This window comes from Lagenorhynchus albirostris, chromosome 7 (assembly GCF_949774975.1).
Source record: "Lagenorhynchus albirostris chromosome 7, mLagAlb1.1, whole genome shotgun sequence".
Lineage (NCBI taxonomy): Eukaryota > Metazoa > Chordata > Mammalia > Artiodactyla > Delphinidae > Lagenorhynchus > Lagenorhynchus albirostris.
Genome location: NC_083101.1, coordinates 1,940,474 through 1,967,884, shown reverse-complemented (window position 1 = coordinate 1,967,884; position 27,411 = coordinate 1,940,474). Strand labels below are relative to the sequence as shown.

Genomic DNA, 27,411 nt, shown 5'->3' with positions numbered 1-27,411 from the left:
ACAGGGGCACCGGGAGCCGCGATGAGCGCGTGAATACCTCCTGGAGGAGGTAAGGGTTTCGCGTCAAACACGCGAGTTGACCGTGTGTCAGGCATCCCCCGGGGGCTGTTCTGAAGGCTGGCTGGGCACCTACACCTGTACTCGGCGGCGGCAAGATGTGCAGAAGGAGAAGAGATAGAGCAAGCAGGGTGCCTGGACCCCAGAGAGAGGGTGTCTGCCGTCAGCAATGACGGGCAGCGCTGCTGGTCGGGGCTGCGGTGCCAGGGCCCTTTCCTGGGGTCTCGGGGCTGGAGGGGGTCGCTCTCCAGGAAGAGGATGCTGCCGAGAACAGCCGCCCCCGGGGCCTCTGCAGGCATGTCCAGCCCGCCACCTTCTTGGCTGGAAGGCCCACCTGGGGGGAGAAAGCCCAGCCTGGCTTTCAACAGCCCAGGGCAGGAGGACACAGCCCCCAGCCTCACCCCGCATTAAGGGGGTGGACGGAAGCGCCTGTCCCTGTGGTTACAGGGGTCCCCTACAGAGAAGTTGCTGCGTGACCCAGACATTCAGTCTACCCAGAACATGTGCTCGTGATCTCATTTGGAAAAAGCGTCTTTGCAGATGGGACTGAGGGTCTCGAGACAGGATCACTGGGCATCGGAACGGGGCCAAGCGCCGGGGGCCCAGGTTCGGTTCAGCTGAGCATTCCTGAGGGGCTGGGTCTACGCAGGACGCCAGCCCAAGTGGGCACTGTGGGCTCAGTGCCTGCTGTGGGGCACAGGCAGGCCACACGATCGAGGGCCACCCTTGGGGGTGAGTGACAGAACCCTTGCCCCCATCACCAAGTAATAGCCTCTGACAGGTTTCTGTGTTCTTTGGAAGAAGCTAAAGATTTCGGAGAGTCCCAGCCTACGATTTCACGTGTTGAGGCGTCTCTGCTCCGCCCTCCAACCTGTCCAGCCCCCAGTCTCACTGCGCCTGCCCTGGAGCCCTCAGGCCCTGCCCAGACCTGCTGGCCCGGGCTGGCTGCTGCCCCTCCCTGGGCTGTAAACAGGGGCTGAGCACCCACGCCACCCTGTGTCTGCTGGCTAGGCCTCTGAGCCCATCCCCAGGGCGGGAGGGCTGCCTGGGCAGAGAGCAGCCTGAGGGACACGCGGGTGGGGGGGTGGCTTGCAGAATCAGCCTCTCCCGTGGGGGGGCCCCGGCCTTCTCTGAAAGCTGCCGCTTCCATCCTTGGGCCAATCCGAGGAGCCTCGGTGCGAGAGCCGCCACTTGGAGAACGAGATGCAGCGGCGTCACGACGCGGGGTGCGAGTGCTGCCGGGAGCAGCTCCGAAGGCTCAGAGCTGGGGGCGGAACGGAGGGCACCTCCTGTCCTTCACAGGAGGCGGGACGGGCTCTCACGAGCAAGGCCCGCAGGCCCCTCTCCTTGGGCAGCCTTGTGGGTCCGGGTGGGCGAGGGTGGGAGGGAAGCCGGCGGGGCCCATGCTCACCCCAGCCCTGCCCCCAGGGCGCAGCCAGCAGTGCAGGCGGCTCCAGGTCCCCAGCCCCCATCCCGGGCTCCCGGGGCAGCAGATGGCAGGCCAGCCTCAAGGCCAGGCCCAAAGTTCCGTCCTGAAGGCCGGCGAGTGCGCGCTGGGCTGCAGCGACTGCCCCGCAAACAGCCTCTGGGTGCAGCTCCCTCAGCCTCTCAGCGTGCTGGCCGCCAGGGGTCAGGACAGGCCGGCCCTGCTCCAGAGCCGGGGTCCTGGCGGGAAGAGCAGCTGGGGTGCAGATGCTGGGGCCGGAATCACGCCCAGCGTGGTGGGGGACTCTGGCCATCCCCTAAGTGCCCCGCATGGTCCCCGTGCGTGGCCTGGGCATTCTCACGGCCTGCCTTCCGCGGGGCAGTGGGGCTCCTTCCGTGGCCCTCAGGACAAGAGCAAGTCCTGGCAAGAGGGTGGCCCCTGTGACCGGCCTGGGGGGCCGGCGGTCACCTTGCTGACCCCACACCTCACACATGAGCCTCAGGTGGGTGTCAGAGACCCTGCTCCACAGGAGGCGGTCCCACAAATCTGTGGCCATGGGTCCCCCAGGATCCGGAGGGTTGGAGTCACAGTTTGAAGGGAGGAGGGGCTGACTCCAGGCCTCAGAGCCTGGGGGCAGAGCTGGCCGGGACCCCCACTCTTCCTGGCCCAGCCTGCCCTTGCTGGCTCCAGCGTCCCCGCCCTGAAGTGACTCATGGGCTTTCTGAGACCCTGAAACAGACCCCACAGGGCTCTTCTCTGGAAGGAGACCAAGCGGAGAAAAGCAGCTCTGTCCTGGCCTGTCTAGGGGGCATCCGATGCCCAGCTTCCTGTCCACTCACCAGGGGCTCTGCCCACTTGGCCTGCCCCGTCTCAGCCCCCAGCTTCCTTCCCAGTGACACCAAATCCCCGGCCCAGGGCCCCTGGTCGCACGTGTGACCTCAGCAGGGCTGGCACCGCCCACACCTAGGGTGCAGAGCTGCTCAGAGGCCCTGGATCACCGCGGGGCTGGGGTGGGGCGTGGGGGAGCCCACAGGTTGGGAACATGCCTGGCACTCAGCCCTGACGCTCCCCCTGGACAGCACACACACACATATGTGCACATGGCCTGGGCGAGTCCACTTCGGAGCTCACTTCGGCCAGACTAGGGAGAAAGAAGCTTCTGGTGACATAGAGCCATGCTCTGGACAGGTCGGTTTTGTCAAGCGTCGTCATCGGGAAGGAGGTGCCCGGGCTGGGGTGTGGCAGCCGGCAGCGGGCGGGGCTGAGCACACAGGCTCCTGCCCAGCACGCTGCTCTCGATTCTGAGACCGGCCCCAGGCTGGACTCGCCAGTGGGACAGGGCAGTCACTGTGCAGTGCGGGTGAGGAAGCAGAGGTCACAGAGGCGACACCACGTCACCCAGCCGGTAGAGCTGCGGTCCCAGTACAGCAGCCGGGCCGGACGCCTCTCCGCCCGCCCTCGCCTGCGGGAGCACCTGCTTGCCTACATGTGGCGAGAGATGGGATGCGGCCAGGCGACGGGGCCTGGGTTGTGCTGCCCAGGGTCCCTGGGTGAAGCAGGAAGATGCTGGATTCCAGTTCTCAGCGGGAGAGCCATCGGTGGGTGCGCTGAGCCCAGCGCCATCCTACCTCCCCCCAGGTGCAAGCGGCCGCCACACCGAACCCAGCCCCCGATCCCAGGAAAGCCTGGGATGGGTGGGGCACCCCGGTCACCCCACAGCCTGGGAGGCACCCTCTGAATAATAGGCACCCTCTGAATAATAGGCACCCTCTGAACTGATCACCTACGGGGGTCCTGCTTGCAAACACGGTTTCTTTCAAACCTGCAACCTCCCAGACACCGGCTGCTGGGGCTACGAAGCTACGAGTCCTTCCCCCAGCCCAGGCCCTGCCCACGAAGACACACCGACGCATGCGCAGGTTGTCAGGGGGCCGCGCAGTGTGGCGGGGAGACGGAGCAGCCAGCACAGGGCGCCGCAGGGCGCAGGGTCCAGGAGCAGAGCCCACAGCTGGGGCCTGAGGCCCAGCGGCCTCCACACCCACCGGGCTGGACTGCAGCCCGGCAACAGGCCAACTCCAGGGCTCCCCCAGTCTACGCACGGCCTCCACGGGCTGCCTGGCCAGACGTCCCATCAAACGTTTCCTGAGTGCCACCAGGGCCCGCTGGTCCTAGAATGGGGACACGAGAGGCCAGCCCTGCTGGACACTCCCCACGCACTTGCTGAGAGTGAGCCGGGCCCCTTCTGCCCTCAGACTCCTGTGGCCAGGAGCCGTGCTGCAGGGGCGGGGCCACCTCTCCACATGCCACAGGACAGGCTCGAGTGCCCCTGAGGGGCGGGTGCAGGAGCAGAACTGCGGCACGGGGCCTGCCGCCCGCCGCCTCTCGGGCTCTGGGTTGGAGGAGGACTTTCTCTGTGGAGGGTTGAGTCAGGGGACCGACAGGGCGAGGGACAGTCCTTGCAGAGCAGAAGCCGTTTATTCCCCGCTGCAGCTCCTCCCACGACTCCCCAGCCCGTTCAAACCACGCAGGTGAAAACCGGACCTACCTCGCGAGGACAGGCCTGGGGGGCGGGGGAGCCTGGCGAGCGAGGAGGGGTGTGGCCGGGGGTGTGGCCCGCAGGGGGCGAGGCCTTGATGGGCGTGGCCAGGAGGGGCGCGGCAGAACGCAGGCCTACCGAGGAAGAGCCCACTGGGAGTGGCAAACTGATTCCAACGAAGGGCCCGCAAGTGCGCTGAGCTTCCCACGTCACCAAAGCAGGGTGGGAGTGTTCAGCCGCTCAACAAGCTCGGGGCATCCAGGGCACAGGGACGGCAGCAGACAGCGCCAGCCGGGGCCTGGGCACGGGGAGCAGTCCCCGCAGGAACGCTCTCCAAGGACTCACCTGTCCGGAGCCCGGACGGTTCCCTGACTCAGCCCTCCACAGAGAAAGTCCTCGGCCCACCCAGAGCCCGAGAGGGGGCGGGCGGCAGGCCCCGTGCCCTGGTCCTGGAGCGGCAGGTGGCCTCAGGCCGGGCGGGGCCGCGGTTGTGCGCTCTGAGCGGCGCTGCACAGGACGGCGTCTGCAGGCTGACCACTGGGGAGGTGTCCACGAGCCGCCTTGCCTTCTCCCCGCTCCTAACACCAAGCACCCAACGTTTGGATTGGGAACGACACTGGGTCCCCACGTCGGCCACGCGGCCGCGAAAGCACTGCCATCGGGTTGATGTAAGCCTGATGCTCTAAGGAACCATCAGGGGAGCGCGTCACTAGTAACTGTCAAGCTTCATGACCTGGAAAACTGGAGCATGCACCTGACGTCCCCGCAGAGCAGTCACAGCCACCTCCGCCCGGCAAGGCTGTGCCGCGTGGGGCGAACGGAAGGGACCCTTCGGGAGGCGCGTTAGGCGTGCAGGACGTTGAAGGTGAACCCACTACCCTCGTCCGCTCCTGTTTCTTCTATCACTGGACCCTCCACACACCTGGCCCTGCCCTCGGGTCCCAAACCCTGAGCAGCTTCCTTGACCTGCGTGGCTTTTTCCTTGGGCCGCCGGGCACCACGCAGCTGAGGCCTCGCATGACGTCATCTGGGCCTGGAAACTAATTCTGCTTCAAACTCATTGTTTGTGTGGACGGAAATAATCAATAAACAATCTGTAACAGGAATGGAAAGGAGTTTTACTCAAGTCGAGCTGAGGACCATAGCCTGGGAGACAGATTCAAGAAGCACGTGAATTGCGTCCTCCGGACTATAAGAGGGGGGAGGCCCGTAAAGGGAAACCCCGCAGAATCGCATCAGGTGTTTGTCAAGTTAGGACTGGAGCGGGCAGGAAGGAAGGGTGCTCGGGTCGGCTGGGGTTCGGAATGCACAGTTACCAGGGGAGACCTTGAGACCGTGAGGGTGCAGGTGGCGGCAACTAGCAAACAGTTTTGAGGACAGCTGGTGATGGCCTTGGGTCTCATACAGGTCAGAAAATTCAAGTTCTCGGGGCTTCCCTGGTGGCACAGTGGTTAAAACTCCACGCTCCCAATGCAGGGGGCCCAGGTTCGATCCCTGGTCAGGGAACTAGATCCCACATGCATGCCACAACTAAGAGTTCGCATGCCGCGACTAAGGAGCCTGCCTGCCGCAACTAAGACCTGGTGCAACCAAATAAATGAATAAATACATACATATTTTTTTAAAAAATGAAAGAAAGAAAATTCAAGTTCTCAAGACTTCCCCGGTGGTCCAGTGGTTGAGAATCCTCCTTCCAATGCAGGAGACTCGGGTAGCATCCCTGATTGGGGAACTAAGATCCCACATGCCGCAGGGCAACTAAGGCTGCACACTGCAACTACTGAGCCCACGCGCTCTAGAGCCTGTGCGCTACAACTAGACAGAAGCCCAAGTGCCGCAACTACTGAGCCTGTGCGCCACAATGAAGATCCTGCGTGCCGCAACAAGACCCAACACGGCCAAATGAATAAGTAAATATTTTTTAGAAAAGAAAAAAAATTCAAGTTCTCAGTGAAGCAGGAACTGTCTGAAACCACATCCACAACGGCCCCCAGCTCCATCCTCGAAGCCTGAACCACAGTGACTCCATTTTGATTGTCAAATGCATCCTTTTCTTCAATGCTTAAAGCAGAAGCTCGTGTTTGAGAGGCCATCAGTTCAAGCCAAATCACGTATGAGCCAAAATGACCTCCCCACACCTCAACGTGTGACCATTTCGTCAGTCACACACACTCTTTAATTCTAGGAATTTTCTAGGAATGCCACTGCTGCGTAAACCACGGGGAAAATGTACTTTGCAGCGTTGGTGACTTTGTCAAGCCCCGAGGCCCCTCCTGAGTCAGTCACCAGTGGCAAATCCTCCCCAGTATTTGAGTCAGAATTCCACGTTTGTCTTGGCCTGAATGTGTTAACCACCAAGAGCAGAGGGACTGCTCTGTAAGGAATGGACAACTTCATCTTCTCCTTCTGCAACAGCCGTACCTGAGGATCTCATGTTCCTGTTATGGCATTAAAGTGACTTTTTAAACTAGGCATGTAATTAGGTTACAGTTTCTGGGAATTTCACCACAGACAGTAAAGGAGGCATTCAAGGATATTTGTTATAAAGGGAGTGTGAGTCCTAAGGGCTGCAAAGCCCGGTCACCCCACCATCACCACGCCCCCAGGCTCCCGCCCGCCCCTGGCCACCCGTGGGCAGTACCCCACCCCCCAACCGGGACACAAGCCTCCAACCCCAGGCTCCCTGGACTGCATGCAGGCCTCGGCTGCAGAGGCCTCCCCTTGGGCATCTTTCCCACACCGCAGGGGCCGCCTGAGACCCGCGTGAGGCGCACAGGAAGAAAAGGTCCTCCAGGAACCATGGTGAAGGGTATCAGACCGCAGGGCCATGGGCTGGCTCATCACAGGTGTCCCCCCTGCAGGCGGGTGCGGTGGGCCCAGGGCGGCCGCAGCGAGCGGCCCCACACGGGGAAGGAAACGTCGTAGGAGGAAGAGCCCAGGCGGGCTGCCAGCCGCCCGGCAGACGCCTAGCTACCACGGTCCCCTCCCTCCAACCTGGAAGAAGCAACGTGGAACTGTGTCTGCAGGAGGCTGGCCATCCAGGGGAGTCAAAGGGACAGGATTTCTTTGACCAAAATGAGTGGCCAGTGCACGGGCGTCTGAGAAGGGGGATCTGACCTGCGCACTGATCTTTTCTAACCAAGGGACCCCCTTAAACATCTGCCAGGAAAGAAGGTGCCCTCGGTGAGTCTGAGGCCCATCCGCACCCACACATGTCCGCACTGGCGTGCACCAGGCCAGCCCCCCGGATGGCGCGGCTGCTCAGTTTCTCATTTAAAAACACAGATAATGTTTAAAAAAAACGGCGGCCAGAGACAGGCAGGGCAAGTCCCTGTGGCGCTCAGCTTCCACTGTCGGAGACTCGGGAACGCAGGCCGGCTAGGTGACGGCACGGTCCCTCGACTCCAAGTAAGACATGCGAGTCCGCCAAGAACGCGTCAGCGGGGCGGCAAGCATCCCGGGTGAGGAGGCGCGCGTGCTCTGTGTCGAGAGTGCGAACGCCACCAGGACGCACGCAGCTTCCTCTGTGGCACTGAAATAAGACCGAGACAGAAAATTGGAAAAGGGGAATTTATTTATTAAAGAAAAGTCGTCTGCGAGTTCTTCTACTTAAGTTAGTACCCTTGACGTTAACACTTTGGATTGAAACATGCCATCTTTCAAATAACAAGTGGACTCTACAAGCAGCGCCTACAGGTCAATTCAAGTAGCGTTTCAAGAGCCCAGAGGGACACTGGAGGGAGGTGACCCCTTCCTGGGGTGACGACCTTGTCTGTAAACACTGTCAGAGGTTAGAGGCACGGCCGAGCGCGCTGCCGCCACAGAGGTTTTTCAGCAGGAAGATCCAAGCACGAGTGTGGCCTGGGTGCCCAACACCCAGGGTGGGGCCCCCTCCGGCCCGCCCTTCTCCCCTCCCCAGCCCAGGGGCACCCCGGGGTCTGCCCGCTCTTCCCAGCCCTCGGCTGGGAAGTAAGAGGCCGCCTTCCTGGGCCCGGCGGCTGGAGCACGCAGCCTACGTGCGGTTCAGGGTCTGGAAGATGCGGGAGATCTGCAGCATGACTGGGCCCGTCTCGGGGTCGTTCATCCACTGGGTACTGTTCAGCGGGCTCTCGAGCATGTCTTCAAATGCTGCGGGGACACGACAGGGCTGCCTGAGGGACCGCACCCCACAGACCCGGACATGGGGCTGCCGGAACTAAAGGGGACGTCCTCTATAGCCAGGGGCCCAGAAACCCCTTCTAGCCGCCATCCGACAGTGTCTGGTCTGCTGGTCGAGGGAGCTGACTGCTGGCAGGGCGGGGCGGCGTGCCCGCGCGCTCACGGGCACAGTGACTCTGGAAAGCGGTTTGGCACCAGCTACTGGGAATCTTAAAATAGTGACAGCCTGTGACTCAGTAACTCCACTTCCAGTCCTACCCTAACAAAACAGTCAGATGCAGAAAAGACTTACGTAAGGATACTGTTGCCGATTTAATAATACCTGATTGGAAAAATCAGAATGTTCACTGTTAAGGAATGACTCAAAAAAAAAAACAACCAGCACATTAAAAATGAGCAGTTCTTTGTAATGAAAACTTTGAATTTCTAAACACTTCCATAAAATGTCCGCCCACAAACAGAGGCGCCCCCAGCAGACAGCTCTACAGCCCAGATACTCGCCGGCCGGCTTGACGGAGACTCACCAGCGACCGCAGGGCGGACGGTCGCCCTCACGTCTGGGAAGCACGGCTCTATGCCAGACCTTGTCACGTCGGCCCACGTCGAACCATGTCAGTGAAAGTGGTCCCAAGTTTGTGGGCTTCACGGGAAGCATCTATTCAAGGTGCTCAAGCATCTATTCAAGCATCTATTCAAGGTGCTCTATTCAAGGTGCTCACAGCTGCTCAGGGCCACAGGGCCTCACCGCAGGGCTCAGCATGAAAGTCTGATTTCATTACGTTTATGACCTGACGCCCACCCACCCCCACCAAGCCCTCCTGATTAAAATCCTCTGCAAACCAGTTAAAAATATCAGAAAGAGAATCCAGAAAGATGACGTGACATCTGAGAGAACGAAATATAGCAGGTTTAGCAAAAATAATTCCAGAAGGAGGAGAGAGCTGCACAAAACGATGAAAAAGGCATTAAGTATGAAAATCCAGAGATGAAGATGTATCTGAGGAAGGACTTTCTTCTGCACGTCTCGTGCATTAAAAATGAAAAGGATGCTCCTAACGTATAAAGAGCCGTTAGCAAAGCCCTAAGGTCAACAGGCAGCTGAAACAGGACGGATGGACGGTGCAGAGGGGACAGGTGAACGAACACCAACGGCCGGAGGAAAAACAAGGGAACAGGCGGAGCCTCTGGGTCCCTGTGCGAGGGGTGGGGGTGAGCGCGGGCACCTCAGCCGGACACAGGCCCCGTCAGCTGTCAAGACGTCACCAAGAGCTTAACCGTCTGTATTCTTTGACCGGGTCATCTGACTTAGAGCTACCTGTCCTTAGGGAATGGGAGCTGCACCCAAAGAGTAGGTGGAGTAGGTTCAAAAGCAACAAAACGAGAAACAATCTAAATGACCAGAAACAGGGGAACAGTATTTGTTAAATAACGTGGCAGATCTATAGAATGAAACACCTGTACCACTAAAATCTCATTTTTAAAAGAGTAAAAAGTGCACCAAGAGAAAAGGCATCAAACGGGATGAGAAAATAAGCACGATAAAGGTGCCCCGCAGCGTGGCTGCACCTGTCCCAGACCCCGCGGGACCCCCAGAAGGAAACCCGCCGATGAGGGAGGGGGGACTTCCACTTCTTCACGCTTTTCTGCGCTTCTCCAAATGTTCTATAATGACTATTGTACTTCATCTAAAGAGATAAAGGTCATTAAAAATCCTACCGGAAATGTCTTGAGAGAAGCGTGCAGCTGCAGGGGTGCCCACAGGCCGGTGACCTCACAGGCAGGTCATTCTCTCCAGGCCGGGACTTGGCGACTGCAGGAGGCCTGGGACCTGGGGCCTGAGGGGGAGGACCCAGGGCCAGTGTGTGTCCTGTCCAGGTCACCGACTCAGAGCCTGCAGACTGGGTGGCACTCACCCCGTGTGGTTTGTTTTAGAAATGGGAGAAACACTCAATTTAGCAGATGTAAAGCCACACGGTCATCTCAACAGATACGGAAAAAGCATCCAGCGAAACTGACCACCTCTCCATGATTGAGAACGCTTAGCATCTCAACTGGAGGGAAAGGGGAACTTCCTTAATCTGACCAATTATATCTTCAGAAATTAAAAAAAAAAAAGCCTACAGAAATCACACACTCAGTGGTCAGGTACTAAAAGAATCACTTTAGAAAAGGCTTTGGGCAGACCCCAGGCAGCATATGTGAATCTCCCGAGGTGGCCGAGGAGCCGGAGGGCGGGAAGATATGCTCTCGGTGTGGAAAGGACTGCCGCACGCCTGGTACCAAGAACGAAAATAAACTCACGATAAGACACATCACTGAAGTACAGAATTTGGATACAAAGAGAAAAATTCCCTACTTTATGCCACACACACCTCCAGGTAGATCACAGACTTCAATAAGAAACTTTAAAACTACTAGAAAAAGATAAAGGTGAAGGTCTTCCTAACCTTGGGATCAGCGGGCTTTCTTTAAAGATTGACATCATCAATGAAACCGACACGTTCAGCTGCATTAAAATACAGGACATCTGTTCATCAAAGTGATAAAGAAGCCAGAAACCGATGAATGATCTTTGAGATCTAAACATCTGTTAAAGGATCAGTGCGTGGCAGGCGTGAAGAAGTTTCTGAGTGATAAGAAGACGACCCAACAGGGAAAGCAGCCGCACGTCAGGCAGAAGGCCTCTCCCAGCGGAGGCCCTAGAAGAGGCTGGAACTTCTGGAAGGCGCTGGGCCTTAGAGACCAGGGAAATAGCCAAGCACGCAGAAGCGCCTGTGCCTCCTGGACGGCTGCTCTGGGAGGGCGGCGGCAGGGGCTGAGCTGCTGCGGACGGGGACGGGGGTGGGGGGGGTGGGGGTGGGGGGGGTGGGTGCCCTTTCTGGACAGCAGGCTCAACACACACACACGCCTGGGCCCCGCCAGCCCGGCCCGGGGCACAAGGCCTGCGGAAACCGTCCTGCAACGGGAGCGGCCACGGGAGCGCGCAGAGCAGCCCGCAGGCCAGGAAGCCACGCGGGCACCGCCGGGCAGCAGCGCAGCGCAGGCAGCCACGGTACTGATGTCACCCACGCAATGAAGTACTTTACGGCCCTGCGGAAGGTTGGTCCCAGCAGCTGGCCCAGAACACAAGAGGCGGCAACTGAACGGTCTGAGCACACAGACACCCGCGGCAACGCGGCCGAGGAAGCAGAGGAGTGGCAAACGCTCGCGTGGTCACCGCAGCAGGGGGCGGCGGGCGCCCCAGGGACCCTAGGCTAAAGTTGAGTGGCAGGAACACGGTTATTAGTTTTATTATTACTCTTCAAAGTTACAAAAATTATGCACACTTTTGAATGTGTATTATATCTCACAGTCAAAACAAATGCCAAAGAAACCCTTACAAAGAGTAAGAGCTACAATCAACCAGCAGCCCCTCACACACGGCCCTATAACCTGCTGGGCGCTGGCTACACTCTCCCAAACTAGATAATCCACTTTAACTGGTTTTTCACACCTTGAATGGAGTCACCGCACAAGAGGCTGTCACACCACGAGCACGACCTGATTTCCGGGCCCTACAGTGACTCAGGCTGCAGCCGCCCGGGACCCTGCAGGGGCAGCTGCTGGGGCGTGGTGGCTGTGGTATCGTCCGGCAACATCTGTGTGGCAGGCAGGTCCCGCCCTTGCACAAGCAGAAAGAAGGCACACACCTAGTAAGATTTTAGGGTTGGTCAGGCCCAGCTGCACCACGGGGTTATCCAGGATGGCCTGAAACAGAGGGCTGTCGGGGTCGATGCCCTTGTCCAGCTCCTCAGGAGAGGGTCTGCGGTCTCCCAGCAGCCACTCGCACTGCGAACACAAGAGCAACAGCTGTTAGCGCCCTCCGGACCCCATCAACCCAAACACTGCAGCCAGGGCTCCTGGTCAGCTCCCAGGGCTGCCCTGACCGGCAGGGGCCTTGACAGAAAAGCCAGCCCAGCCCGGACTCAGCTGCTACACACGCCAGGACGGGCCGCACACAGGAAGCGCCAGCCTGGCTTTGCTGGCAGATCCTGGCACCGCAGCAACGTAACGGCTGCAGCTTCTCCAGGCCCTGAACCGGGCGCCAGCTTCACCCGCCCGAGCGTTGGGAGAAGAGGTTAAGACACACACTGCACACCTGGGCTCTGTCGCGGGAAGCGGCCCCGGGCGTGAGCGAGCGCCTCTCGGCTCATCAGTGAGTGAGGAACGGCTAAAGCACAGGCCCACCTCGCCTCCCTGGTTCCTGTGGGCCAGGCTGGCTCTATTCCCGCAAGTGCACCAAGCTGTCGCCCCCAGCCCCTCCCCAGGCAGCTCTCCATCGGCCGCGGGCCGTGTGCACAGAGTGTCACACAGTCACCCACAGGACATGTACGTTTTTCTGAAAGGCAAAGCCCAGAATTTTCTCAATATTTAAAAACTTGCATACTGTTTGAACCATCTACCCATTGTTTCACTTCAGAAGCAAAGTAACGGACCTCACGGGAAGGTAACCCAACACACAGCGCTCAGGACGCACGTGGCGTCCCTGGGGCGCGGCCTGGTACTCACGGCGGCGTTCTGCTGGTTGTTGTTCACTCTGAGGGCGTCTATCACTTCCTTTTCATCGAATCCCATCTCCATCAGGGAAACGACGGCCTAGAGGAGAAGCCACAGGCCTCAGTGCCGTGCTCACGGGGGCCCCGGCAGCAAGGCTGCGGGGCTGAGCCACGTCTCACGGGCAGCACCTTGGCAGGGGATGTCTTAAAGCAACGCCGTGGGGTTTTCTCTCTCAAAACGCCGTTTCCCTACAGCTCTACTGAAACACTTCTTGGTTTTCTGAACGACGGAGGGACGGAGCGGGAGGTGGAAGGTGCACCTGCTCTTGGCCAGAGGCTCGCCTTCCCACCCCAGGTCCTTCTAGGGGTGTCCCCGTGACTGTCTGGGTAGACCTGTCCTCACAACCTCACGCAGCCTATTCCAGAGGGCTCGTCATCCAGGACGAGCGTGTCAGAGAAAGGTCACATCAGCAGTTCCCATTTGAGCGGAGACAAGAATGTCAGTGATTTGTGACACACTTTATCTTTAAAAAAAAATGAAACTAAAATTAATTCTGAACGTGTTTAACAAAATTTAAACTGCAAGTTCAACACATGCTGCTTTCTGGAGGGAACACCTTTCGGACAGAAGTCACATAACGACACATTTCTTCACTCTATCCTTGACTTTTACTCTACAACCTTTGAAAGGCTCAACTCTGCCCAAAAAGGTACAGGCTCCATCCAAGTTTCAAAGGATTCTCTTAATTCCCGGAAGGTCGGACCGTGCCCTTTAAGGGCCTGACGTCATCTTCCCCCAGCTGTCGCACGGATGCCGGCTGGCCTCACGCCGCCGGCCCCTCGGGCCACCATGTGATGCTCGCGCGGCCCCGGCACTCTCTGGCCTCGTGGACACCACCGTGCACTGTGCAGTCAGTCTGGACTGTTTCAAAGCGAGCCCAACAGGAGCAGCAGCAGCTGCGGGCGGATCAGGAAGGGCGTTCAGCTGGAGCGAACGGCGTGCAGTGAGCTCTTCACAGTCAGCACTTTCTGCTTAGGATCCACTTCCTCTGCCTTCCGGGGCCACTTCCTGTCTCCAGGGCCCCGTGAGCAATCGCTGGGCGCAGAGCCCACCAGGCGGTAGTATTTTGATATCAAGGTCACATAAAATCGCCCGGAACCTACTCTGAAACCCAAGGATAGGACGGCCTTTGCCACTGGTTTCAATAAAAACCATCCTCTCTCCAGACTACTGTCTCAGCCCAGGAAATGATGCCCCAGGACATCTGGGGGTGATTCCAGATGCTCCGCCCGCCTGTCTTCCCAGCACTGGGAGAGGGAACCTGCGCCCACAGGCCCTGCACGGTCACTGTCCTGCCTACAGCTGGGGGGGGGTGCTGGGGGTGGGTGTTAGGAGCAGGGGGTGCAAGGCAGCAAAACGTCTGTTTGGGTCTCAAGTCCAAGCCCTGCTGTCCGATCCAGTCTCCCCAGGATCTAAACTAACGTCTGGATCCTTACCGGCCCCTCCCCCTGACTGGGACAGGATCAAAGGCCCTACAGCCCCTCAAGCCTCGACACCCTTTTGGGAAAATGAGCATGTTAAGATGGTCAAGAACGACACCCGGAGGGGAAAGGCCTTTAAGTCGGTGACCAAGACCGTGAACTACCCGGCAGCAGCCCTGACGAGGCCCACGCAGGACCTCCACGGGAGAAAGCATGGAGCCCGACAGCACAAGGACCTACCCACGAAGAGGCTGCCCTTCCCGAACAGGGGCCCAAGCGCCAGACCTGGGCTGGGTTCCCCAAAAGACTAAGCCAACGAGATACACTTCCTTCAGGACCGGGAAACTCGGGACTAAAGTAACACAGTTACTTCTGAACACACAGCAGAACTCAAAAAGGGAAAATCCCGAAGAACCAGGAAAAAGGAACAACAAACTAGCCTCCCAGAGGGTGTGCCCTGGGGGGATGGCGAGCACAGGCCTCATCAGGGCCAGGCTGGGGCCTAACATCACACACAGGACACCGACCTTGGGTCCATGCAAGGCAGGGGGCTGGAGCTTCAAACCAGGACCCTGAGCAGGGTCTGCATCCCCAGAGAGAGGGGCAGGGGAAGACCCACACCCCAGCGCCGTGGGTCACACTCTGCATGGCCCAGGAGCCCTGCCGGATGCTTAGCACGAAAGCTGGCCCCTGGCTCGGGGTCCCGCTCAACCCCGCAGAAGCAAACTCTGAATCAACCACACAGGGCACCCCACGGCCCGGCCACTGGGGAGTCCCACGGAAACACAAGCCCACAGGTGAGCCCACGATGAGGCATCGCACCCTGAGAAAACCAGGCCACAGGCAGAGTCAGGAGGAAAAAAGAACCGGAGCCCTAACGCCTGGAGCAGACAGAGCTGTGATCTGAAAAAAACAGAACAGCCTCGAAATACGAGAAACAGCCAAGAAGGTTCAATTAAAGTTGAACCTAATGACAGAAGAGACAGTGACAAAGAACAGGGCGACGCGAAAGCATCAAACACGAGGTGACGGTGAAGAGGAGGCCGTACAGATGCACTACGGGCAGCTGGCCAAGGACAGCCAGAGGCACCGGGACCCCGGGCCCCTGAACCCCACAGACGCCGGGTTACCTGGTGGCTGGCAGCCTGACCAGCCTCCCCGCTCACAAGACGGTCCCCGAGGTGGGCGGGTGACCCTCCAGTCTCTGGGCAGCACCCCCGACCAACCCTTCAGCTCGAGGTCACTTATAATACGGACAGGACCCGATCGCGAGTTCTTCAGAAGATGCCAGGTGTGTGGACTAACTGTTCAGAGGAAAACACAGCCACCTGGATGCCAGTGAGGAAAACTTCAAGCTGAACCCGGGGACTCAAGGGGCCCCAGGCCTGTCTGCAGACTCCTCCCCCCGCCTCGCTTCCTACAGGGCCGGCGGCTCAGCCTGCGGTTGCCAACGTGGCGGCAGCTTCCTCTGCACGACGCGGCCTCGGGAGCCCGACCAGCACCTCTGCCTGCCCGACCCAGGCCCGTCAACACGTACCCGGGCATCTGCGCGGAACTCCCTTTTCCTCCGGATCTTCTTGAAGATCTCCGTCAGCTCGTCTCTGTCCTCCTCACCCTCTGCGCTGGTCCCGGCGGCAGCGGCGGGGGCGGCCTCGGCGCCCGCCTCTCCCTGCAAGGCCGGGCCTGGAAGTGGCGTGTCTATGGTGGGGTCTTCCGCGTGCTCGATTAGCCACTCCATGGCCTGGGGCACCGACATGCTGCAAGGTAAGACGGGCTCTGTGCAGCACCCCCAGGCCAGGGAACCAGGGCCTTTGTTTCCCCAAGAAAAGCCTCTCGGACTTCATGGCTTCCCTACCACGAGCTGCCGACCCCTGTGCTGAGAATCTGGCATGTCTGGAGCCCTGGCCCTGCCCCAAACTGCCCTGAGGCCCCGGCCAGAACACGGAAACCCACGGGCAAAGTAAAGGGAACCAAACCCGGGAGGTACACCCGAGAGTTTGGGTCCAAAGCAAAGAACACAGCCCACTGACCATCCGTCAGTTACAGATGATTTATTTCAGATCTGAACATAAACGAAGGGCAAGTAACTAGGACAGGAAACGACAGGGGACTGTTGAGGACACCGCCACATAAACTTCAGGAGTCGACCACGGCCCTGCTGCGAGCAGGCTTCGACTTGAGTTCCCATCAAACAACAGCCCAGTGAAATGCACAGAACCATCATCATACGTCACGTTCCCAGGACGTGAGTCGATTTCCAACTGCCCTGAAACACCTGGAGATGCCCAGTCACGTTACTTCCGGGACATGCATTTCAGGTCCTCTTTAAACACTCACACGTATTGGAAACAATTCAATCAAAGGGTTTGGGTCCCACGGGGGACCCCACAAGACCAAGCCTGCCGCGTGTGGCGAGGGAGCACGTACTGGTTCAGCCGCAGGGCCTTCACGGCTCTGCTCTCGGGAAAGCCCATCTCTGTGAGCTGCCGCAGGGCCGCCTCGTCCACACGGCTGTCCTCGTCCTCGTCCAGCATGGCTGCGGGCAAGACATGGCACTGTGAGGGCCTCAGGCAGCACCCGGCCGCGCGAGGGGTGCTCGCCCGAGCCCCTTGGGGGGCCGCCGCAGTGTCTGAGCACCAGGCGTTTGCAGCAAGTCTCTCACAGCTCAGAAAAGCCGCGAGGGGACCATCGGCTGTCACCTGCGTCAACACGGGACGGCGGGGAGAGCGGTTCACCAAGCCTCCACCCACTGGCCCTTTCCAGGTGCAGGGAACGGCCGAGGGTGAGCGTCCACCCTGGGGCTCGCTCCTACCGTTTGCCTTCTTAAATAATTCCACCGCGTCCGGGTTCAGCGCCAGCAACTTCTGTGCCACCTCGATGAGAGACACCAAGATCTTCCGGAGCTCCGTCTGGAACTGCAGAGAGAGGAAAAGATGCCCAACACAGCTACTTGGATCTGAGATGACATGCCCTGTCCTAAAATTCCAGATCTGTGAGTCACACGATGTCCAGATAACTGAGGAGAACAGGAACGAAGTGTCTCAGGAGGGCGGGAAGGAGAGGCTCTGGCTGGCACAGAGTGACATGGCCTCGCGCCGGTGACACAGACACGCCAACACCTGGTGATGTCACTCAGCCCTCCAGCCCACGAGGAAGGCGCCTGGCCCACTGGTCACTAAGTGAGCTGAGAGCCCTCCTTTGGCTTCACTGAAGAAAAGTGACTGATTCCACGGGCTCCACAGACGCAGGTCTCTAATTTTACCTGCAGCCGATTCATCTTCTCAAAAAGCGGGGCTGCTGGGACTGTCATTAGAACCCCCCCCACCAGCTCCCTCCCCCAACCCCCATAAGTGTCGGCCATCGCGAGAGACACACACACACACAGGCTGGGAAGAGACAGGTGTGCCCGGGTTCCAATGCCCTGATCAACGAGGAACTCTCTGGAAGAGACCCCGGAGAGGGGTGTTCCTGAAGCGAACCAGCGTGAGGCAGAGACGCCCGACTGGCCCTCGGTCCTGGGGGCGGCCGCCCTGCTCCTGCCCGGCCCTCCCTCCGGAGCACTGGAAACACCCAGCCTTGCTAACACAGAACTTTCCGACCCAAGATAAACAAGAGTCAGATTTCCCTCTGGAAGCTTTTTACCAAACTCAGGACAAAACTAACGTTTTTCCCATAGTATCTATCCTTCCAGTCCTGCCTTTCAACGTCTTTTCAAACTTTTTATTTTGAATTAACTTGTTTACAAGAAGCTCCAAAACAGTGCACAGAGCTCCTGTGTCCCCTTCCCCAGCTCCCCAGGGCCTTCCGGGAACTCCCGCAGCCCCACGCGGCGGGTGGCCACAGGCCCTGCGGGCACTCACGTCTCTCGCGCTGGTCTGCACCACGGCCCGGTCCATGTCGCAGGAGGGCAGGGTGGCGGTGGCTCGGAGGATAGCATCTCTATCCGGGGCTCTCTGTGCTTGTTTTTTCTAACACAGGAAAGTAATTGGAAAGTCGGAAATAAGTAAAGAGCAGCAAAAGGCCAGACCGTGTCTGCTGAGTACAGAGCTCTAGCCAGGGGAAGCACGGCCCTTGGGAGCTGGAGCCATATACCCCCTGACGAGCAGGGAGGCTTCTGGAGAGTTCTGTGCACGGCCTCAGGGACACACAGGGGACACAGTCGCGGCGCGCTGGCGCTGGCGCGCGGCCGTGCGCGACACAGGGGAGACAGACAGTGTCTCCTGTGGCCACAGGACGGCCATCACGTGGGAGTGGCGGCCGGGCGGGCGGCTGCAGGGCCACGCGGGCTGGCCGGGAACACGCGCGCACCTTCGCTCCTCGGGAAGCCCCGCACGCGACGGCGGAAACAAGAAGAACAAAGGAAATACAACTGGGAGAGACAGCGCCAATGCTCAGAGGACGGCACACAGCTGGAAGGACAGCTGGAAGGATGAGGCCGAGTGCTGGGAGGGGGCGGGGCGGGGAGGGGAGCGAGCCGCTGGAGCCCAGAAGCCCGAGCCGAGGAGCCGAGGAGCAGGGCCGCTGTCCTGGCCCCACGCCCTCGGCTCCCGGGACGCTGGGCACGAGGGGCGGCCACGACCCGCCAGGCACAGAGCAGCCTCCCAGGGCCGCTGATGGGGACGTGAGGAAAGCCTGCGACGTGAACGACAGAGACCGAAACAGAAGCCGGAAACGTAAGAGAGGGTGAAGGAAGGAGAGGAGCTTGAAAAGAGAGAGCCCTGTAACACGGCCCTCGGAGGGCCAGGAGCACAACAGGACGCCGCGACGGGTAACCTGAGAACAGGCGTCTAGCTGGGAAATTTAAACATCTCTCAGAAAGCAGGTCCGACAGCCAACAGGAGGTCCAGAAAGAGAAAAGACAAAACGCGGGGGGGAAATCGACCAAAACAATCCAGAAAACTTCCAGAAACTCCAGCTTCCACGTGCCAGGCACAGCGAATGGGGAAAGACGTGCATCAAAGTGAGCCGTGAAATTCCAGATGGAATCAGGGAGGAGGAAACAGACCACGCAGAGGAAGGAAGAGTAGAGCTGACCGGCTCCCACCCGCCACACAGACACCCTGGAGACGGGGCCAAGACCTCCATCGCGCACGCGGCTGGCGCTCGCTCAGCAGCCACCGAACGCTGGACGCAGGGCCTCCAGACCTCCTGCCCTTCCTTGAGGCTGGAGGGGGTCTGGTCCCAGCGAACCAAGAGTAAGTCAAGAGCAAGATGCTCAGCCCCACGGCAGGCACGAGGCGGAGACGACGCTCAGCCCCACGGCAGGCACGAGGCGGAGACGGCTCCAAGACACCCCACGGCCCTGCCCCTGGCAATCACGGTTGCACGACCCTGGGCCTGTGGCGGGTGGATTTCACTCTGGGGTTAGGTCACATCACACAGTACGGCGACCTGAAGGACGTGACCCTCGGTGGGCCTGACCTAATCAGGCGAGCCCTGAATCAGGACGGGGCTAACTCTGGCCATCAAGTTTCAAAGCAAGAGGGATCCAACGCGTGAGACCGCCCGCGGCTGGCTCTGAAGACGCCCTCCAGGAGCCGAGGGTGGCGCCGGCTCACAGCCAGCAGGAAAACAGGGCCCCAGCCCTCCAAACCACAGGAACTGGATTCCGCCAAACCCCTGAAAGAGCTGGAAGCAGAGCCTCCACAGAGCCTCCAGAGAGGGAAGCAGACCTGACAGCAACTCCCAAGCTCAGGGCCCAGCTGAGCCCACCCGCCGTGGACCCAGTGAGCAGTGCACCACCCGGGGCTGCTCCGAGCTGGCAGGCCTGCGGTCAGGGAACACGCAGACACGGGGGATGCAGGAGGACCCGCACAGAGGGAGGCAGGCCAGCCCGGGCTGCACAACTGATGCGGGTGGACGGACGGAAGGATCTGAGGGGCATCTTCCAGGAAGTGGGAGCGGCAGATGGCCTCACACTTGTGACCCTGTTTTCAGAGGGGTTTATCAATTTTGGTGCAGAATCTGAAATACCAGCGATAAGCCTACAGAGAACAAACGAAACAAGGAAGCAATTACTGACTCCAGGAAAAACAAAATTCTACGTAAAGAAAGGACAGCTAACCTTAGCAAACTGCTCACTGCAGAAGGCAACACTTACATAATAGCAACAACAACGGGGACTCTGAATCTTTGACGAACGTTATGATCTGACACTCGTGGCAAGAGCTAGCGGGGAGGCTGGGGGAGGGGCTACCCAGACCACCAAGAAGCAGCCAGTAGTGTCTAAAGTTGAGAATCCAAGAAATAACAATAAGACGTGTTGTTTAGAAATCAGAAAGAGAATCACAGTGGAAAGAATTACAAGTGGTTGCCTTTCGAGTGCGTGACTCAGGACGGATCGGCGGCTACTGACTTTTATTAGAACATCTGTAGTATTATTTGACGTTCTAAATACACGTGCTACTTTGACTTTAAAAATTAGTAATTCACAAAAACGGACATTAACATTTTACAATATGACATTTTACAAACACACACAGAAAAAAAGGTGAGGGCCACAGCCCTGCAAGTTACCCAGAGCCGTGGGGGTGACGGGAACCCGCTGTTCACGGTCACCAAGGTTCACATTGTTGCCAACGACCAAAATGGTAACCCGAGAACCGGATCCACCCAGCAGTTCTGGGAAACAGGGCTGACTCGGGGGCAGGCCCCGACGGAGTGGGCAGCCGTGCCCGCAGCCTGCCATGCCGAGGCAGGTGTGGCTGCAGATAAGAAGGGCCTCCTCCCGGCCGCCTGTCCCAAAGGAGACCCAAAACAGCTCGTTCCGCCACCAGGCCCGGGGCCCGGCCCAGAGTCTGGCCTGCTTTCTCTGGGGTGAACGCTCCCGGGCGTTCTGAAGCGTAAGTAAGAAACTCTATCCCTGGAGCCAAGGAAAGATGGGCGTTCACGTGGCTGCCTCCAGCACGGCACTGCTCTGTCCCGGGCATCTGGCCTCAGAGCAGAAAGAGGCCTGTTGACAGAGTAAATCTTCCATGTACACATGAGCCTCCCAAACCAGGCTTTCTGCGGAGCGAGCTTCCGGGGCGGCCACTACACAGGTCACGAGCAGCACAGTCTCCCCAGGGCGCCTGCGTCAGAGGGAAGACTCAGCCACGTGGCCACTCCAAGGACTGACTCCGCGACGGCCGCTGCTCCCAGAGCCTTCGCTGCCGCCCCTGCACCTGCATTCCTTGCTTTGTGGGTGGTCTTTAGCGACTTCCTAACTTCCTTCTGTCAGGACTTGCTTGAGGAGAGGAGGGACAGGAGCTCAAGATTAAACCCGATGCCGAGAACGTGCCGCGATCTCCTCTCTGCAGCCCCCAAAGCAGAGCCGGTCATCAGACCAGCCACCAGGAAAGGCGTCGGTCAACTGGCCAACCGGCCACAACAGAAAACCCCGTGACCGTGCCTCCTGTGACCACGGGACCAGCAGGGTCCACAGACAACCAGCGTACAGATGTTTCTGTTCACGTCTTCAGTGTGGGAGACCTCCCCTCACAGCGACATCCACTCCCCAGCTCTGACACTCACCTTCTCTTCTGCGGAGACGTCAGCCATCTTGGGGAGCGGGGCTGGAGCACGCTTCTTGATCAGCAGTAAGACATCTGGGAAAAAAGCGCGCCGCGCTGGTTATTACCTCATATCCACAAAAGCGGCATAAAGGGCACCAGGTGACCCAAGGACCGAAAAGCAGGGGTCCCCTCTGGGCCCCTCCTCCACGGAGCGTCCACACAAGCTGCAGCCTCCCTTCGGCTCCCACGTCTGCCGGCCCTGCTCACCTCCAGGCTCAGGCCTGGCGAGAACCTGGCTGAGGGTCACCAGAGGGGCCCGGCATTCTCGTTTTAAGGGCTTTTCTGTTTTGAAAGTCTGTGAGGTCGGAGCATCTGGTCTCACCCTCAGAGCTAAGCACCTGGGGTGTGGTGAGGCCACAGTCCACAATGTGGTCAGCGCCCAGCTGGCTCTGGGCTTGCCAACCAGACGCTAGGGAGGTCTGCAAACGATATTCCAGTATTTCCAGAACAGATTACTTAAGGGAATCCCACAATGAAAATCGTGCTTGCCTCCACACACAAACCTCTGAGTGAATAAATGGATGTGTGTACGTTAGAGCATCTTCCTAGATGTCTGAAACGACCGCCACAGCTGTACTTTCCAGCCCCCAAAATAAAGCCTGCAGCAGCTCTGGGGACATTGGTTTTGCTTGGAAACAGAATTAATAACAAAGTTCAATTTGGTTTCTCAGACGCGCGCTGCTCGTGCAGCCTCAGGGTCTGCTGTTTTCTTCCAGGGCGCACACTTGTCTCAATAAAGAAAATGAAGCCGTGTCACCGACGCGTCTCCCTGCTCAGCCCCACTCGGGACGTCCTCGCTGAGGGTGCCACGCCCTTGCCCACTCCCGGCCCGCGAGGCGCCCTTACCTTCGTCCTGGACGTTCTCCTCCAGGAGGGTCTTGGTGTCACTCAGCACCCTCTCCGAAGCGGCGTGGATTAATTTGTGGTGGGTCACGCTCTTGGGGTCCTCTAAGCTCCCATGAGCGCACTGAAGAAAAAAACATAGACACTGTTTCAAGACAGCAGGTCAATTAATCACGATAGTAATAACACAGGACCTGACACCCAAAGCTGCACCAGGAATTTACTGGTTTTCTTACTAGCTGTGAAATTAAAGCAGAGGTGACACCAGAGAATCCCTGGCAACGGTGGAAGCCAAAGGAAACGCCACGGCACCTGGTCCCCGAGGCCAGCACTCGGCCCCCGACCCGCCAAGTGCTCGCCAACAGGCTCACAGCTCTGACGCAGAATGCCCTGTCGGCCATTAGTGGCTACCCGAATTGCTTCCTTAGTCTAGAAATATCTGGAGAGTGATTTAAAAGTGAAGATAGCAGCGCCGTCGTCTCCCAAGAACCTAAAGATTTAAGCATGATTTGTGCGCTTGTTTCCCTCCTTCCAAGGTAAGTGAGAGAGAGCTGAGAGAGACACAGCAGAGAGAGGAGGCCGGTCCCCGGGGGCAAGAATAGGGGCCTGGACACTTAGACACCCACAAAACCCCGAGGAGACACGACTAGCCCCGGCGCGGCCCCCAGCTCACCAAGCGACGGCCAGAGACCTAAAGCAAGCTACAGACGTGGCTGGGGGCCCCTCCTGGGAGCCCGAAGGGGCTCACCTGGCACGTGGCTGTGTCCCACTGGTCAGCGGCCCACAAACCCCAGAACACACACTGAGGGGGCGATGCTGACGCCCATGCTGGAGGGAGGCTGCTGCGACGCTGGGGACACGCCCACCCCAGGGCCCCGGTGCCAGGGTCCTCACAGCCCTCCTCAGCTAAGCGGGGCCGCCTTAGCACCTCTGTCACCAAAGGTACCCTGCACACGTCACTGCTCACCCAGAGAGGAGCTAAGCCTGTACTTCACCTCTCAACAATGGCGTTTTAAGAGCAACTGGAGTTTTCAGCAATCTAACACTGAAAACAGGAAAAGCGGATCGTAAGGGCTGAGGGCAGTCACAGATGCACACAAAACTGGGGCTGGGGGGGGTTGGGGACAAAAGTGGAATCCAGCCAATAGTAGGACACACTCTGACCATTTATGACAGAGAACACCCCCCGCCCTGGAATCTCACAATGGCTCTGCTCCCAGAAGTACTGCGTGTGCTGCTTCTAATTCTAAAATTTGCAGGCTGGCTGATCTGCCAAGTTCATAATACAGTCTATGAAACACAGTTTTCCAAAATAATCCTCATGCTGGTTCCTGAAAAAAACTGTGCTCTGCAGCGCGTCAACAGGCGCCAGGAACAGAGCACAAGCATGAGTCATCCATACGACGCGTGATGACTTCATTCTTTGTTCTCAGCAGAAGCAATGGAGCGAGCGGGGCTGTGACAGCAGAAGAGCCCCAGCAGAGCCCATCGCTGGGGGGGAGGCTCTGACACCCACCCAGTGAAGCGCTTCCTCCCCAGAAGAGCGGAGACTAATTTCTCTTACCCTTGATGTCACGTGTCATTTGAAGATACACCTTCATGTGATCTAAGAAACGTTAACAGCCGTGCTAGCAGGTTATGTACTGGCCATTTCATGCAGGTTTGCCACACAGAAAACACCTACCACCTCGCAGATGTAACTCTCTTAAAATCATGAACCTCCTGTTACACAAGATGGTTTACTTTGCCCCTTTCTCCAAGCTTGGGCTAGAGACCACCATGGTGGTCCCAATCTATATGATACCAAGAAGGGGAAGGCTACAATAGCAATCCATTTCCGTAAGAGTTATGATAATAAACCTTCAATAATAAAGCAACTTTATTAATTAAAAATATATACATAATAAAAAAGTATAAAAAATAATAAAACTCCCAGGAGTACTGTGGGGGGAAGAAACGCACAGTGTCCTCTCAAGGTAGAGGGGAAGGAGGAAGGAAAAAAGAAGGCAGCAGGGGAAAACCGGGAAGGAGGGACAGAAGCGAAGCAGCGACACCACTCAGGGACTGGTTTCCAGGGTGACATTCAAGTCCACAACTTGAGAACTCTCTTTCCTAACTGAAGCCTGCTGATTGGCTCACGGGGCAGCGAACGCTGCCCGCAGAATGGGATGGGCACGGAGGTGGGAGTACTTTCTGACAGCTCGGCTCTGAGTCCCATAATTTATGTTGGCTCTTTGGTTGTGAAACTCCCCTGCTGCTCGGGTCTCTGTACCTGGAGAGATCGCACAGTGGATAAAATTTCAGGTCAAAGCAGGGTAATGCCAGAAAACATCCCAAATGATACATCCCAACAGCAACGGGAATAACCAGTATCGGGAACATAATAATTAGCACCACGTGGAGACTGGCTGTCTCATTAACCCTGAGTGTGCTCCTGAAACCCCTCGGCAAGTGTCCGTGAATCAGAGTTCTCCCTTCGTGCCCCTCCATAAATCAACGTCAGGACAGTTACGCCAATCCTTTACCATCAGTGAGTTTAACTCGGCGCCACACCGATTTACCCACTCGCTTCTCCTGGCCTGACTCGGCAAGTGACACGCCACAGCCACGCGCTTCTGGACTGACAATCTACTTCCGTTTACAGGCATGCCTCGTTTTATCGTGCCTTGCTTTACGTCGCTTCACAGATACTGTGTTTTCTACAAACTAAAGGTTTGTGGCAACCTTGTGTTGAACAAGTCTACTGGTGCCATTTTTCCCAAGGCATTATTTTTTAGTTAAGGTATGTGCAATGCTTTTTTAGTCATAATGCTATTGCACACATAATGGTCTATAGTGTAAACATAACTTTTATATGCACTGGGAAAGCAAAAAATTCGTGCAATTCGCTTTATCGTGCTAGTCGCTTTGTTGTGGTGGTCTGGAGCTGAACCCGCAGTACCTCAGCAGTGTGCTGGTATTAATCCACACGTTTGTTATGGGCCCACCAAGAGCCTGGTCCTGGGCGTGTGAATACAAATCCAGCCCTCAAGGAGCTTCCGTCCTGAGTGGGTGAGACGCAGCGTCTCAGGGAGGTTTTTAAAAAATGTACTGCACAAGCAATGAGCCTGGCCCTAAGCACCTGCGTGCTCATGGGGCTCCCAGCCTTGCAGCTCACTGCTGTCGCGGTGGTTTCCTAGACGGTGCAATCACCTGACTGGCTCAGAAGTCAAAGAAGAAAGCAGCCAAGTGTGCGAGCCTGGATCCCCCTCCCCCCTGATGTGAGACTGAGATCGTTATTCACGTCCAGCGTGTTCCAGAAGGGGACTGCCAACCAGAACGCTCCCTGGCCTGTCGTCTGACAGTTACAGAACACCTCCACAGAACCATACTCCCAAGAGGGACCCAACAGTATTTTATAGGCAGTCACTAGAGCAGTAACTGTACGTTTATTCTTGGAGACCACACTAATAGATACATCACTTCTCGCATGGAATGTACACTAAGAGGCTGTGGCCTCTTTGTCCTAAATTCCGACATGGAGACACTAGACGGTGCAAAGGATCGAGTTTCCTTAGGCAGCCAGTTAGATAGATGTCTTGGCCTGCCATACGGAGTCGAGAAGCTTACAGAGGCGAAGCCAAGAACTAGTTCCAAAAACTAGCAACCTAAGGAACTGGACAAGGAATACCTCGTGGGAACAAACTTTAGAAAGTGGCCCTCTCGGCGAGAAGCCCCTTCTCCCGGACCTACCCATGCAATCGCTGTAAAGGCCGCCGGGAAGCAGGGGCGCAGGGACGAGTCCCGCGGCCTCACTGTTTTAAGTGATTCCAGCTACGGGGCACCAGTGGCCAGGGCCAGGCCCCGGCCCCCATGCCAGCCCCGGGAAGCAGCTCCAAGCAGCCGGCTCCGCAGGTCAGGAGAAGGCGCCTCTCCCGTGGGTCCCTACTTCCTCGGGCACTAATTCCCAGCTCCGGGAACCGCACCGCGGCAGCAAGCGCGGATGCTGGAAACGCTAGAGGCCTCGCTCCGGCGGCGACTTCGCCTCTCCCAGCCTGCGCTCCCGACGCGCCCCGCCGCCCGGGCTACCGTCGGAGTTAAACCAGAGGAGAGAGGGTAAAGCGTCCAGCCTGGGACCCGGCTCGCGGAGGCGCGTGCAGAGGGTGTCGGGGGCGGCCGGGAAAAGGGGCGGAGGGAGGGGGAGGCCTGGAGCCGCGGTCGGCCTTACGTGCTTAAGGCAGCGCTCCTTGAGCTTCTCCACCGAGGTGTCCTCGGTCGCCTCCTCCAGCCACTCGGCGCCGTCGGACGCGCAGACGTGCAGCCGCAGAACCTTGCCCGCGAAGATCTTCTCCTCCTGCACGAACATCGCGCCGCCGTCGCCGCCGCCGGGGCCTGCGCCCGCCGCCCGGACCCTGAAGGTCACCGGGGCGGGCCGGGGGCGGGGCCAGGCCGCCCGCGCGCTCCCTCGCTGGCCGCCGCCGCCGCCCCGCCCCGGCTCCCGTCGGCCGGCCGCCCGCCACTCGCCGCGACCCGAACCGTCGCTGCGCCCCGCCACCTAGCCGCCGGGGCGCGCTGTCGCCGCCGCGCAGGAAGTGCGTCACAGGGTGCGTCCGGAGCACGCCGGGAAGTGTGGTTTTCCGGCGGCCGCTTCGGCGTCGCCGCCGCGCAGGAAGTGCGTCACGGGACTTGCCCGGAGCGTGCCGGGAGGTGTAGTTCTCGGGCCGCTTCCTTCGTCCCGCACCTGCGTGCGATTTGCGGTGCAGGCCGGCAGCCACGCGGGAGCGGGGAGCTTGCGAGTCCGTTTTGAGATGGGATCTTAGTGTAAAATACACCCGGATCTTG

The 27,411-nt window shown here is 58.6% G+C and overlaps 2 protein-coding genes across 3 annotated transcripts; both read right to left on the bottom strand.

The window, feature by feature from the left end:
* Positions 1 to 3,283: 3,283 nt before the first annotated feature.
* Positions 3,284 to 6,571, bottom strand: LOC132523183 (basic proline-rich protein-like). The gene is made up of 4 exons (XM_060153783.1): positions 4,942 to 6,571; positions 4,365 to 4,597; positions 4,029 to 4,153; positions 3,284 to 3,651 (listed from the first exon to the last, which is right to left on the bottom strand). The coding sequence occupies exons 1-4, from the start codon at positions 5,036 to 5,038 to the stop codon at positions 3,615 to 3,617; spliced, it is 492 nt and encodes a 163-aa protein (XP_060009766.1). The 5' UTR covers positions 5,039 to 6,571; the 3' UTR covers positions 3,284 to 3,614.
* Positions 6,572 to 7,575: 1,004 nt separating this feature from the next.
* On the bottom strand, positions 7,576 to 27,018 carry UBAC1 (UBA domain containing 1). Of its 2 annotated transcripts, XM_060153780.1 has the most exons (11): positions 26,798 to 27,018; positions 22,594 to 22,714; positions 21,707 to 21,780; positions 18,055 to 18,162; positions 17,007 to 17,109; positions 16,622 to 16,730; positions 15,732 to 15,951; positions 12,726 to 12,812; positions 11,867 to 12,005; positions 8,470 to 8,499; positions 7,576 to 8,147 (listed from the first exon to the last, which is right to left on the bottom strand). In XM_060153780.1, the coding sequence occupies exons 1-11, from the start codon at positions 26,933 to 26,935 to the stop codon at positions 8,032 to 8,034; spliced, it is 1,245 nt and encodes a 414-aa protein (XP_060009763.1). In that variant the 5' UTR covers positions 26,936 to 27,018; the 3' UTR covers positions 7,576 to 8,031. The 2 variants fall into 2 exon arrangements, with proteins under 2 accessions (XP_060009763.1, XP_060009765.1); XM_060153782.1 differs by lacking the exon at positions 8,470 to 8,499 and having other exon boundaries at positions 26,798 to 27,013.
* Between the last annotated feature and the right edge of the window lie 393 nt (positions 27,019 to 27,411).